Source organism: Impatiens glandulifera, chromosome 1 (assembly GCF_907164915.1).
Source record: "Impatiens glandulifera chromosome 1, dImpGla2.1, whole genome shotgun sequence".
In the NCBI taxonomy this organism is placed as follows: domain Eukaryota; kingdom Viridiplantae; phylum Streptophyta; class Magnoliopsida; order Ericales; family Balsaminaceae; genus Impatiens; species Impatiens glandulifera.
In genome coordinates this window covers 134541615-134556496 of record NC_061862.1, presented here as the reverse complement: position 1 = coordinate 134556496, position 14882 = coordinate 134541615, and the positions used below count along the sequence as shown (strand labels likewise).

The 14882-nt window shown below is 25.8% G+C and overlaps 2 protein-coding genes across 2 annotated transcripts; both read right to left on the bottom strand.

Annotated features, from left to right (window-relative positions):
* Positions 1-2729: 2729 nt before the first annotated feature.
* On the bottom strand, positions 2730-6170 carry LOC124919833 (probable calcium-binding protein CML13). The gene is made up of 2 exons (XM_047460179.1): positions 5651-6170; positions 2730-3078 (listed from the first exon to the last, which is right to left on the bottom strand). The coding sequence occupies exon 1, from the start codon at positions 6095-6097 to the stop codon at positions 5654-5656; it is 444 nt and encodes a 147-aa protein (XP_047316135.1). The 5' UTR covers positions 6098-6170; the 3' UTR covers positions 2730-3078; positions 5651-5653.
* Positions 6171-11422: 5252 nt separating this feature from the next.
* On the bottom strand, positions 11423-12283 carry LOC124944073. The gene is made up of 2 exons (XM_047484536.1): positions 12224-12283; positions 11423-12097 (listed from the first exon to the last, which is right to left on the bottom strand). Exons 1-2 carry the CDS (start codon positions 12281-12283, stop codon positions 11498-11500), a joined length of 660 nt encoding a protein of 219 aa, XP_047340492.1. The 3' UTR covers positions 11423-11497.
* Between the last annotated feature and the right edge of the window lie 2599 nt (positions 12284-14882).

Here is a 14882-nt window from a genome sequence, read left to right as displayed (position 1 = left end):
GAAATATATATTATTTATTTCTATCTATATCTATATATATAAAAACAAACTTTAAAAATAATATATAATATATATATAATATATATATATATATATAATATATATATATATATATAATATATATATATAATATATATATATATATAATATATAAATAATATATATATATATATATAATTTATATATATTATCTTTAATTATTATATATATATATATAATATTTATATAATATATATTTTAAAAGATAATTTGAGAATTAAAAGTAAATAAGTAATTAGAAAGGTTACTCAAATAATTTTTTACTTTTGTTTTTACTCTTTATATAAAGTTAGTAGTCTAACAGATAAATAAAATAAATAATAAATATTTTATATATTATAAAAATAATTTAATAAGTATATATATAAAAATATGAAAATGAATCATAAAAGATAATATATATATATATATTATAATATTTAGGTAGAGGGTTAAACATAATTGAAAAATTGATAAAAGGATCGTTGATGATATTTTTTTTAAAATGTAAAGGTTGATTTATTTAAAAAAATATATTTGAGGGTTAAAAGTATGCGATTAAAATAGTAGAGAATTATACATAGTTTACATTAAATTAATTTTAAATAAGATTTAAATTTAAATTTTAAATATATATTATATTATTAAAAAAAATAGATACGCGTGAATTAATGTAAGATTTTATTTTATTTATGTGAATATAAATAATTGAAATATGACTATTATACTTATATATATATATATATATATATATATATATATATATATATATATATATATATATATATATATATATATATATATATATATATATATATATATATATATATGAGTATTTTAAGGATCAGTTTGAGTAGAACAAATAATTATATAATAATAATAATAATAATATTATTAATATTAATACAAGGTCACAGTTGTAATTGATTTGAATACGTTAGTATAAAAGAAATTTAGATAATAGTATTCATCAATTATTTTTTAGAAATTTTTGATACCATATATAATTGATAAATTGTAATCCAATTTTTCTTTTTAAAAGTTATATTTTCATAAATTTATGTGATAAGAAAAAATTTCAATTATTGTTGGGTGCTTAAAAATTTGACCAAATCTAAATACTCAATTATTAAAAAAACTTTATATATCGGGAAATTTGATAAAATAACATTATAATGTCCCTAATTGTTAAAAGTGTCAGCACATAAAAAAAAAAAAAATTGCTGGTGACACTTTTAATTTTTTCTGGACGATTTTGCCCATGTCGCGAGACGTCCATAATCGCGAGACGCTACCAGCATTCGCGAGACGAATTTTTTATTTTAAAAAAAATTTCGTCTCGCGAATGCCGGTTGCGTCTCGCAGCGGGGCATTTTCGTCCAAAAAAAATTAATGTATCACTCGCTTTTTTTTTTTTTTTTTTTTATGCGCCAACATTTTTAGCAATCAGATACATCTTTATTGTCATTTCATCAAATTGCCCCATGTATAAACCATAACTCTCATGTAAGTGGATAGAAGTAGGGTGTGTCCTTTCAATTTGGATGTACATCCAAATACAAATTAAATTGTTGAAGTTGTTTTGAGAAAATCTCAAATAATTGGTTTCGATTTATCAGTCTCAGTCGGTTTGATTGGTTAGTCGTCGGTTCGAATGAATCATTCGTTAGTAAAAAAATTATTACTAAACAATGTAATTATAAATAAAATCTATTAATAAAAAATTATACACAATTATAAATATTCGGTTTAAAACATAACGGTTAAAAGAAATATTTAGTTACATCTATCTTTATTTTTTAAATTATAATCATCTTCGATCGGTTCATTGATTTGGCTTATATACTAAATAAAATCATGGCGGATAATTTCTAACATTACAAAAAAAACACCATTCGAATTGAACACGAAAAAATTAAATTTATGTTATGTATTTTTAGTTCCAGGATTGACCCATTGAACTTGATTAATTGAACTTGATTAATAATATTGGGTTGACTTAAAATGACCCAAAGTATTTTGTTTTAGTATAGTTTTGTGTTTGTTCTTTCTTATAATTTGTGATTTAACTTTATTGTTTTTTTTTTATTTTTTATTATTATTTATTTATTATTTTTTTTTTGAATTTTGTCTTTTTGATTTTATTTTTATTAGTAGATTTGTTTTGAAAAAATAAAGTTGGAGAAAAATTAAATTTTGTTGGAACCAATTTTATTTTTGGAAGAGAAATGGCTTTAGGGTATTTGTTTTAATATTTAAATTGTTTAATCAAATGAATCTCGATATTATTTATTAATTATAATATATATTTTAATTTTTTATAATTAATCAAATTATATATTTAATTTTTTTTAACATTAACAACAAATAATTAATTAAATATGTTAAATTTAATATAAACAGTTATATAAAAATATATAATCCCAAAATATAAAAATGAGTAGAATAATTAATCAACTAAAAACTTTTTCACCAAAAAAATATTTTCTATCACCCAATTGACCAAAATGAGAGAGTTATAAACAATTTATTAACATAAATGGGTGAACCAACAAATTTGATCTTCATAATATTTCTATATACTAGATATACATTCACAATTTATAAATAAAAAACCTGATGCAGTTTTGTAGAAAATCTCTAGATATATAAATATTGCAATTTGGTAAAAGCCCATTTTTTACAGAACAAATAACATTATGTACAACTTCTTAAATAATAAAGTCACTGAAATTAATAACTTTGGTAGTAGTAGTAGCACAATTCAGAAGAATCAAATTAAACAAGTTAACAACATCATCAAATCTGGCTGATCTGATCTATACACACCACAAAACAAAAGGTACAAACAACATGAATTCCAAACAAGGAGGAAACCCGATAATCAGAAACCCGACAATCCTTCTAGAATAAAAATGGCAAAGTGGGTCATTGGCATATAGTCGAGAAAAAGAAAACGCTGAAAAGAAAAATAACATAGAAGGGTAGCAAAGGATGTGCATCAGCTCTAACCCTGAAGAAAAGTTGCTTCATGTTTCCATGTCAAATACACTAGTTTACCTGTTTTCCATGATTTATGGATCAGAATACAGAAACAAATAACTTGTAAATTTCTAGGCATAAGAGGAAACTAATTAAAAACTAAAAATAACCACTCTTCATGCTTGCTTTATGCCTTCAGCTCAATTTTCATTTAGAGGACAATCAATGTTATTCATTGTCAACCTAATTAATGAAAATATTAAATTCTGTGTTAAACATGACTTGTGAAAATTACACCTAAATGAACTAACAGACAAAACAACATATGGCCATATTCAATCTCTTTTAAGTAATGACGCCAACTATATAGAATGAAACCATATACTTATTTGCGTTACATAGAAAGAGGGGCGAAAAACACCCTAAAACAAGAAGAGGTGATTTCAACATACTTCTCAGACATTCATTCAATCAATCCGCAAATCCCCCATTATATGTACTATCAAATCAGAAATTATATAAGTTACCTTGTATGTAATCTTAGTTTTTTTTTTACCTAAAATACAATAAGCAAGCTAAGGTTTAAATATATTCTCAAACTCAAACATTATCCTATAAACAATTAATCAGCCTTGAAAATATCTTCAACCTGAAGGCTCAACATTTCTCTGCTTCATCAAGCCTTTTAGTTTAGGGTTTACAACTTACAATGCTACAAGCTATCATTAAGTTATAACTTATAAGGAACTGCACTAATGATTCAGTTCATTGCATAAGTATTATCTAGGGGAGAGCAGATTATCTTAGTGACCCGACTCGAAAAAAACTACTTAACCGAATATATGACTTACTTCCAAATGGAGAATTAGTGTAATTGTCTTGAGAAAATAGAAGTTGTAACGTCTTTTATAAGGAAATGAGTGACTTTGGGCATCAACTCCCACCTATGTGTGTCAACTGAAATCAAGTGATGAATCTTAAAGATGATCTCTTCTTCCTATTTCCAGAATACTAAAATTTTAAGTGACGAATTATGTATTTGATGTGTGATTTGATTTGATAAAATGCGAAACTAATACAAGATAGTACTTAAAAGTCTATTTTACCCTTATAGTGATGCAATTTGATTAATTTTATGGGTTTGTTGTTATTTGTATGCTCATTATATATTATTGAATTATGTCATTCATAACTTATCAAATTAAGCTAGTTATTCTAGCTTAACTTTTTGATGTGAATCTAAATAATTAAGTGCTTTTAACTAATGTTATCAAAAACATAATTTTTAATTCAGTGCTTTTAACTAAAGTTATAAAAAACATAATTTTTTTAGATTAATTAATAAGTTGTGTTATCAAGGCGTAGTAGTCTAGATACCTAGAAAATAGAAGTTGGAACTTCTTTTATAAGGAAATGCGTGGCTTTGGTGAAAAAATAAAGTTAAGATGGGACCATCTCAATGTCATCATACTTTCTAAAAAGGATTTGGCCAAAGCCATTCATTTCCATAAAAATGAAGCTTCCAACTTCTATTTTTCGAAGATGTTTAGACTAAGTCTCCATTTGGAAGTAGGTCATTGTCTTTTCCCAGTTTGCTCAATCATCCGCAGTTATGCAGGATGGTTGAACCGTTCCCAAATCAGAACAGTCATTTCTATCTCAGATCAAACGCATCTCATTCAGTTCAATTGTTTTTGTTCATTTTCCAAGTAGAGTCGATTATAGCAGATCAGTCAGATAATCTGCTCACCCTTAGTTTCCATGTATATCAAGTTTAATCATCTTTAATTTTGAAGTCACCACAAAAGTCTTAAAATCTTCAAATACATACATTGCATTTCACCCATTGAAGCAATTCCTTCCTTGGACATCCATCCACGCTTGATATTCAATATAAATGTCGTAATGTACCATATTTGGATATCTTAAATCAAAACAAGTATGGTCATCAAGAATAGACAACTACAAAATTGTGTTGAATTTCATATTTCTGTGCTCATCTTAGTTGTTTGTTTAGCTTATGCGTGACAAAAAGGAGCATTGAAATGGTTTTAACCCCAATAAAAGAAGAAGAAAAATTGAGACAGTTATGAAATCCATTGAGTTTTTCTTATATGTCTAACAACCCCAAATTCAATCATTTCAACTACATTAAATCATCCTTTTTTTCTTTCTAAATTTCCTTTGCTTCACTAACTGGCTCACTATTTGACTTTGATCATTATGGAATGGTACCAAGATAGAGTCCTAGAGAAGCTGCCCTAATTATAACAGATGCTAACCATTCCAAATAGAGAGAAACAATCAACAAAGATATCATAAGACAGAAAACCCATTCAGGTCCAACCATCAGAAGCAAAGTCTGCTTTTAAGCAGAACAATATCTTCATGAATATCAACCAATGCAATATCTATAACATGGCATATAATAACAAGGCAATCAGATTTCTTCATATCAATACTTGATTATTAATATCTCCAATGAATCTTAAGCCAGAGGCAGACAATAATAACATTAGACATATTGACATAAAATTTTAGCATACTAGCAAACATAATCAATCCATAATGATAAACAAATGAGAAAAAAAAACAGAAATGAAAATGCAACAATTAAAAATACGATAAACATGAAGGGTTTAAAACTTACAAATCATTTAGCAACCATTCTGGCAATGAACTCCTCATACCGGATCTTTCCATCCGATCCAACATTAACCTCCCTGATCCACTCATCGAACTCAGCAGGATCCAATTTTTCCCCAATATTTGTAAGAATATGCCTTAGATCTGATACAACAACGAAACCAGACCCTTCCTTGTCGAGAACCTTAAAGGCGTCGCGAAGCTGGCGATCAAATGGCTCAGGTTTGAGATGTTTGGACATGAGTTCGAGGAATCGAGAGAAATCGAAGGGGGATGTAAGCTTTTCCTCGGTAACTATTTGTTTGAGCTGGGCTTGGGTAGGGTTTCCACCGAGCGAACGCATCAAGATTCCAAGTTCGGATGGGGCGATTTTACCGTCACCATCGGTATCGAATAGCGTAAAGGCTTCTTTCATTGAAGAAACTTGATCGTTGCTTAGATCTTTCCCCATTGTCGATGCTTCTGCACTCTCTCTCTCCTCTCTTTCTCTCTCCAAAAATTCTGAAACTGTTAGCCAGTTCGCGTAAATAGTAAATACAAAAGCTCGAGCCTTTAAAAAAATTACAATAACCCTGATTTTTTTTTATTAAAAATGATATGAACGGCTCAATAAAGTTTTATTAATTTTTTATTTTTATTTACCGAAAGATACATGGAATACTTTGATTTGGGTATATTTTAATTTCGTTTAAGTATCAATATTATATTTAAAAAAAACGAAATAATTTACAGTGAAATTTATAATATAATTTTATTTTGATTTGATTTTCAAAATTATGTTTCTATAGATAATTTTTTTTTAAAAATTTCATACAAATAATTTCGATATCTAACTTTTCTGGGGTATAATGATAATATCATTGATGATATCAGTAGTTTTCAACATATGAGTAATAAGGGGTGATAATTTGGATTTATTCGATGCTACCCGTATAGACACTACTTGTATATCACTCATTAAGTGACACCTATATACAAAAGTGAAGCATCACATTCTTTATTTATTAATTTTTTCTCTTTGTACATATGACGTTTTCTTAGAATTTGGAAGAGAGAACGAGAGAGGGAATGGCGTGTAATTACCTATTAGATATGAAAATGAAAAATAAGAGGAAAGAGGGAAGAGAGAAAAAATTATTAGATTTTTCGATCAATCATATTGCACGTCATTCACTCTCACATTTTTTTTATTCAAATTCTCTCTCCCAATCATTTCTCAATAATCATAATAATACTCAGTTTTCAACCCCTAAGTTTAATTGATTATATTTGATTACAAAAATTGTTGATAAATAATATTATTATACTTCAAATTTGTTTCAAATAACAAAATTAGGTTATTATATTATAGCTTAATAATAATTTAAAAACTTAATTATTAAAAAATGTTTACTTATCAACTATAAGCTATAGCTAAATTATATACATTTATAAATTTTAATCATGTTTTTTTCTTTTTTGGATTGGCTTGATAGCTACTAAACCCGATTGGATCGATTCAAGTCTATTTTTTTTTTGGTTATGACTAAGCAATAAATATTATTAACCTAAAGTTTGTTTTTTCAAATTCTTTTTTTTTAGAAAAGATAAAAAAAAGTGTTGTAATATGGGTTATTAGTTAATACGCTCCAAATTTTATACCACTCTATATTTGACGACATTTACTTTTGCCATTGCCAAAATAATTAATTTATAATTGAATTTGATTAATTTTAAATAATATATTTATTTATAATTATTTTAATTATATAGAAAATACTGATTAAAGTAATATATATATATATAAATATATAAATATATAAATACCTTATTGATTTATGTATTGTTTGGTAGACATTACAAATTATATAAGTATAAGTTTTAAAGGATATAAATTATAAGGAGGTATTAAGATGTATAAATTATATAGGTTATTAGTGTTTGGTTGAGAATATAAAATATATATAAATTATATAAATTTTATTATTTTTTGTTTGGTTGTACGAGAAAGTAGTAAGAAATGTAAAAAACTATTTTACTTTTATATTTATATATATTATTTTTAATTATTATTCTAATATTTATCTTAAGATAATTTTAATTATTAATTATATTAAAATTAATAAAAAATAATATTTAATTATAATATAAAGGTATTTTAAAAATAAATAATACTAATATTATACGGTTTATACTATTTTATATATATTTTTTTATAATTTAACTTATATAGTTATATTAATAAAACTTATATATATATATTAATATTTAATAATAATATTAAAATTTATGTATTATTATAAATATTTGTATATTTAAAAAATATTAATTATTTGTATAAAATAAAATATTATTAATAATAATGTTATAAAATAATACTGATAATGTTTTATTTATTGTTATTATTATTATTTAAATTAGAAAATTAAATATAAATTAATATTTAGTTATTATTGTTAATTGTATTTTAATACAAAAATTAAAATTTGAATAATTATTATTAATTGTATCCTATTATATAAAATTAAAGGATAAAATATGAATAATAAATTTTACAAATCTTATACATCCTTGTATTGTAATAGATAGGAGTGAGTATTATATAATATCATTTTCAAGGTATAAACTAACACTGTTTATATAAATATTAAAGGACCAAACAACTATTATAATTTACTATCTACCTAGTTATACTATATCTACAGTTATATACCACGTAACAAACATAGTATTAATGTAGTACGAAATATTTAGGCCGTGTAAAATAATCGAAAACCGGTAATTCAATCGAACCGATAATTAAACCGATTTCATTTTAATAGTTTATTGGTTAACCGGTTCTAGCGGTTTCGGTTAACCGAGTTTTTACCGGTTAAACGGTTCGGTTTTCAGTTTACCTATTTTTCTAACGGTTTAACTGATAAACCGGTAATAATTTAATTATATTTTATAATTTGTATTAGTTATTTTATAAATAATATTTAATAATTTATAAATCTTTTTTATTTTTAAATTTTAAATTATAATTTTTATAGAATTATTTTTTAAAAACACTATAATTTATATAAAAAAATTTAAAAAAATAAATTAAAAACAAACTGAAATAATTTCATTAAAATATATAAAATTATTTTTATAACGATACAATAACGTAGAAGTTATAAGTTAACAAAATCAAAATAGTTAAACAAAATAGCTATAAAATATATTATAGTGTTATAATAAAATAATATATTATAACATATTTCTAAATATATCAATAAAATATATTATATTATAATATAGACAAAAAAATGGAAAATAATATAATAGGAAAGTATAAACAATCATTTTTAAAAAAATCATTTCAAAATTTATGACTTAATTTAAAAAATTGAATTATCGGTTCCTAGTTAAACCTGGTTAACCGACCGAAACCGACCAAAACCGGTAAAACCAGAACCGGTAAAATCGATACTATTAACGGTCAATTAACCGGTTTGTAGAATAAAAGACAAATTCGGTCTTAATCGGAACCGTTTAACCGACCGGTTAAACATCCCTAGACATATTTGACCAAAAAAAAGAGAACACAACTTTTGTACAAATATTATATACATAATAATATTTTTATTAAAATATAGAGTTATAGAATACAAAATTCATATTAAAAAAAATGAGACAACAAATTAAGCAAACACACTTAACCATGCGCATAACTTGTCGTCTGACAAGCTCGAACCTAAGAACTTAGGATTAATATCCACCTCTTGTTACCGCTAGACTAGAAGATGGGATAAAAATAGGATAACGAATTAAGTATGTAGCCCGTAAACACACTTAACCATTTAACCAGACACAGAATTTACCATCTAACGGGCTCGAACTCAGGAACTTAGAGTTAACATCACCTCTTAAATTAGTTATAGAATACAAAATTCATGAATATGATTTTTCACTATAAAATAATAAAAAAATATAAATTAATTTTAACAATTAATAATTTTGTTACTTAAGGTAACAAAGATGCCTCTAACACTTCAAGATTCAAAATGCACATAATTATAAAAAGTTAACTTCAGTTAATTTTTACAAATTGTAATAATTTTAAGATAATGTTTTTAATAAATATGATTGAATTAGATTAATATAATAATTATTATAAAAAATATTTAATTTTAACTCAATTTAATTTAAATTTGGTTTTTGTTTCATTTTTTAAGTACCTCGAAAATATGATAATAAATATATAATTTAATGTTTTGAATAATGATAAACTAGTTTTTAAATCCTCTTCTATATATTTTTTTTTAAAGAAATAGTAATTCCTGAATTATTTATTTGCAATTTTTACATGTTACAAATTAATTTTGCATCCATTATAATTATACAAGATAATGACAAAAACATATACAAAGTACATAAATATAATCTACAGCCTATCATTCAGTTTAAACTTTTTGACATTATTTATATTTTATCAAATTAACTTTTGTATCAATTATTTAAAATTTAGTTATTTCTTTTAATTTATTCAAAAACAATCATCCATCATATCATTTTTTTTTTTTATAGAAAATGATAGAAGGAGAAGATTCAACGAGTTGATGTGCTCTACCGCTTAGTGTCCACTTAGGATGACAATCTGAAACCGTTCCGTGATAATCGAATTGAATTATTCCATTTGGAGCAATTTTTCTCCAGTTTGAGCGGTAGTTGATCGGGATGGGGTATTTGTGTTTCCCGCCCTGATTTCACTCCGATTATGCCCGAACACTAAAAACACAATTAAATATATAAAATCATCAATATATTTATTTATTAATTATATTTTATAAGAGTTTTAAGTTTAATTTTTATAATAATGTACATTCTTAATATATTACAATATATTATATTAAAAAAATCCCTTTATATAATTTGATTATATAAAATAATTATTTATTTTGAGAATATGGTATAAATGGTACCCGCGGAGATTCTTCAAAACCGATTGAGACGGGATCGATAGTAAAAAATTCTCGAAGCAAAAATGGGATGAGATAATAATGTATCTACCCATTGTCATCCCTATATATATATATATTTTTACCCGATCATCTAACACATTCCCGATTCAATTAACCCAACCTAAGTTGGGTTAGCTTAAAACTAATTAACTGCTTTAGGGTAGTGATTTAATTATTTATTTTTTACAAGTGGAATGTGAGTTTTTGCTTCATTTTCAAATGGGGTAAATTATTTCATCACATGCAATTGGTGATCGAAAGATTATCATTAATAAACTTTGTTGGTTTTGTCAACAATTTTGCATTATTAAGGGTACTGGGGCCAGGGCAGTCGACCACCTTCTCTCTACAAAAAAAAAATATTAATAATATTTATTTTTTACAATTTTAAAATATAATTGTAATTCTAGGATAATTATGATAAATTAACACATTGTAAAATATGTCTTTTATGTTACCTTTATTTTTATTAGACATTTAATTTGGTAATATAATTCTAGAGTGATTATCACAATGACTATAACTATTTTTCTATTGTAAAAAGAAGAGTTCAATTAATTATGCTTAGGATGAATAGTATTTATGGGTTGACAAAATTTCAACAAGCAAAATTATATGGTAAAATTTAAATTGCATATACAAATCAAACATTACACCAAACACTACTTAATACTATAATTTACAGTTAAACTATTAAAATTATGATTTAATGAAAACACTAGTGTAACAATAGATTGCTAGGCAATAAGTCTTCGTCGCGAAACCAAACACTATCGATGATAGTGATACGATTCGTCCTAAACGGTAGTTACCGTATTCTAAAAATTGTCAATTACATTAAAGATGAAGCAATTAACAACTTGATTCAAAACTCTTATAAAGAGTTAACAAGTAATTGTTCTATCACGCGATCTAACTCTAAACACATGTTCTTCACCGGTGCATTTATCCACCTTCACCACCCAATTTCCGCTCTTCCTCCTCTCCTTACCACCACTTATCCTCGTCAAAAGCAACCCTTCACCAATGGGCAAAAATTGTGTCGTGGATCCTCCCCATGATCCCTTGTTAAAGGCATTATATCCCAAAACAATAGCATCACCACCACCATTGATTCTCGATCTCTCCTTAACCGCCTTAACCAACCCGGAAATCTTCTCGTGGTCGTAAAGATTACAATCAACGACCACAAAATCCGATTCTTTGTAGTCGTTAACGATGAGGGTTTCAGCTTCACCAATCGCGAACTCGACTTGAGTATCGCAAAGGTACTCGGGTAGTACACTTTGATAATGGATGAGCTCTCTAGTCGACTTGAGAATGCACACGACTTTTCCTCCGGTTAAGTGGGCGGCAGCACCTAAAGCCACCACGGTGGAGATGCCTTCACCGCCGGAACAGGCGGCAACCATGAGCCTTGCGTTGTTTCCGGCGGCTTGGGCGGAGATAAATTCCAAGACATCTGGCTCTTTCATTCCCTTACCCTGAGATCAAGAAGAAAAATGAATGAATTAGTGAATTGATAGGAAAATATTGGATCATATATAGTAAAAGACATGGATCAAATTTAAAAGGGTGTTTTGTTTTTATTATGAAATAATTGAACTCACCATTTTGGTGGTTTTGATGAAGGCTTGAGCGGCGTTTTCAGCAGACCAGTTGGAAGCCATTGATGGATATTAATTATTCTTACTTTAAGTCTGGTTTGGTTTTAGGGTTTGAGTTGAAGAGGATGAATGAAGGGTTTCTCATGTTGGATATATATAGTAACAATGAAGACATGGGGTTTACTGAAATAGCTTGCACATGCATATTGTAGACTGCAACATAATAATAATATTAATGATTATTTTTTGGGAAAATAATATAGTGCTACAATACAAGTATGGTCTTCTTTATCCAATCAAGTTAAAGATTGGTTTGTTTGTCATTTTTATATGTTCATCATTATCCTACAATTAAAAACTATGGTTTGATATTTTTAAATTAAAAAATCTTATATATATTAAGTGAGATATTTTTTTGTCTTTTCAATTCTAATTTTGAAGCTTTTTCATTGAGATTGTGATTGTAATGTGAGTTTCATAAATATAACTTGCATAATTAAAATGAGTTATTATTATTCTTTTTGAAATGTTAGAGTTAATATTAATAAAATTATAATTATCCAATATGTAAAAATGTCAACTATCTATATGTTTACTTGATGAAATGTTTTAGAACTCAATACTCATGTTTTTCACATTTTGGATATGAAAAGTTTATTGATTCGAACATACTTTATGATTGTTAAGTGTCTCAACGCGATTTTACTTCCAACCTTGGTCCTACATCTAGTCTATAGTTTTTTTCTTCTTAATTTGTCATGTAACTAATTTTTCTATTATAAATGTGTATTATCTGAGTAAATTGTCTATCATTAACAACTCATGTTAAGTCTATTTGTGTCTTTAATATTTTAGAAGGTAGCAAACGGTAAAATATTTGACAACTTAAGGTAACATATTCGACAACTTTTGCGTAGTTGATGGCACTATCGCAACTCAGATTTCAATTCTATCTCAAACTCCGCACGCGTTCTAAATTTAACCTTATCATGAAAAAAATTCTCAATTTAGAATAATTATGAGTAATATACCATAATCATACATCTTACAAAGTACTTATTAATTAATCACAATTGACTAAGAAACAAGCTAAAGCTGCAGGTTGAGTCCAAAATGACTTTGGTAAATAAGTATTAAGGAACATACCTCTATTGAGATACATATGATATGCATATCCAAAATTAAGTATCTAATCATCTTGTGATATTGGTCACAATTAGAATCCATGATGAGTTCAGTATTATTGTATTTGACTTCAACTATAATAGTTTCTTGGCGAAAATTTCATCTTGTGATATTGCATCACAATTAGAATCCATGATGAGTTTAATATTATTGTATTTGACTTCAACTATAATAGTTTCTTAGCGAAAATTTCATCTTCAATCAAATTAACTCATATTTTAGCTTCAACACTCAAAATTTTTATGTTCCTCGACTTCTTAAAATAATCGTAACTCTTCCAAGGTTTATTTGATTTGGTATTGTACATCTTAAAAATAGACATTTTCAAAAAAAATGAATTTTTACTCTATTAACAAAGCTCAATGTTTTACATTCCTCTTGAATCCCGGAAAATAGGTAATTCCGATTTCCGTGCAATGAGTACGTATAAGAATTTTTAAAATATAAATTTGTTGGTTCAAAAGTATTTTAGAATTATAAATTGGGAGTAAAAATTGAGTGTTACAAGTATGTCTCTTTCTTCATTTTTAGAACTCTTTTCTTACTTTATTCCTAAAGTAATAAGACTCTATATTTTACCATCAAATTAGTGACAAAATGTTTATCTTTTTCTTAGAAAATAATGTATTAATATCACTTTTAGATTATGATGATCCATATGGATTTTGATCAAGTCCTAGGAGTTATCAGTGCAATAAAATAAATTTTTAATTGTTTGATATTTTGACCTACTAGGCTCAGTTACTAGGCTCAGTTATGTGACTTAGACTTATATGATTTTAGTTAGAATTTTATACACACAAATATCAATCATTTTCTCTTTTTCTATTTAAGTTGTAATATTTTAGTGACAACATAGTGAAAAGTTTTCTCCTCAGCCCGTGATTTTTTTGTTTGAATTTTCACGTAAATAATACAAACTTTACGTGATTTCTTTATTATTACTTGCATCTCTTATTTATTTTGATTAGTCTCAGATCTATATCTGTTTTTCAACCATCACAAAATGTGATATATGACAGTGCACCAAACATAATAAAATCAAAGTTAAATCTTAATAATCATATATGACTTTCAAAACTTATAAATCATTAACCATTTATGTAACTATTGATAAATATTTTCTGATATACGATTATAAATATAATCGATGTTTCAGATCTAACTTTGTAGAGAGAATTTTCGTCATACATAGTGTAATTGTTTTAACCATAACTTAATAATATATGACATTTTAAAACATTATTTTGAATTTTATTCGACAAATTGAAGATAAATTTAAGACAAGGCCTTTAAGATCTTTTAATTTTTTTTCTCATCTATTGTCCACCATATAAGCATCTTATTGAATCTCAACAATGTTTCGTCCAAGATCCAACAAAGGAATATCGCACTTTATACTTTTCATCTTTAAAATAAGAGTTTTAAAACTAAAATAAAAAACTCAATACTTTGATATCATTTGTTACAAAAAAAA

Bases quoted from the DNA above. Each gene is read 5' to 3' on its own strand.
- LOC124919833 (XM_047460179.1), bottom strand. From the start codon at position 6,097: ATGGGGAAAGATCTAAGCAACGATCAAGTTTCTTCAATGAAAGAAGCC.
- LOC124944073 (XM_047484536.1), bottom strand. From the start codon at position 12,283: ATGGCTTCCAACTGGTCTGCTGAAAACGCCGCTCAAGCCTTCATCAAA. The intron at 12,098-12,223 runs GTGAGTTCAATT...TCTTGATCTCAG, and splicing joins TCATCAAAACCACCAAAATG to GGTAAGGGAATGAAAGAGCC.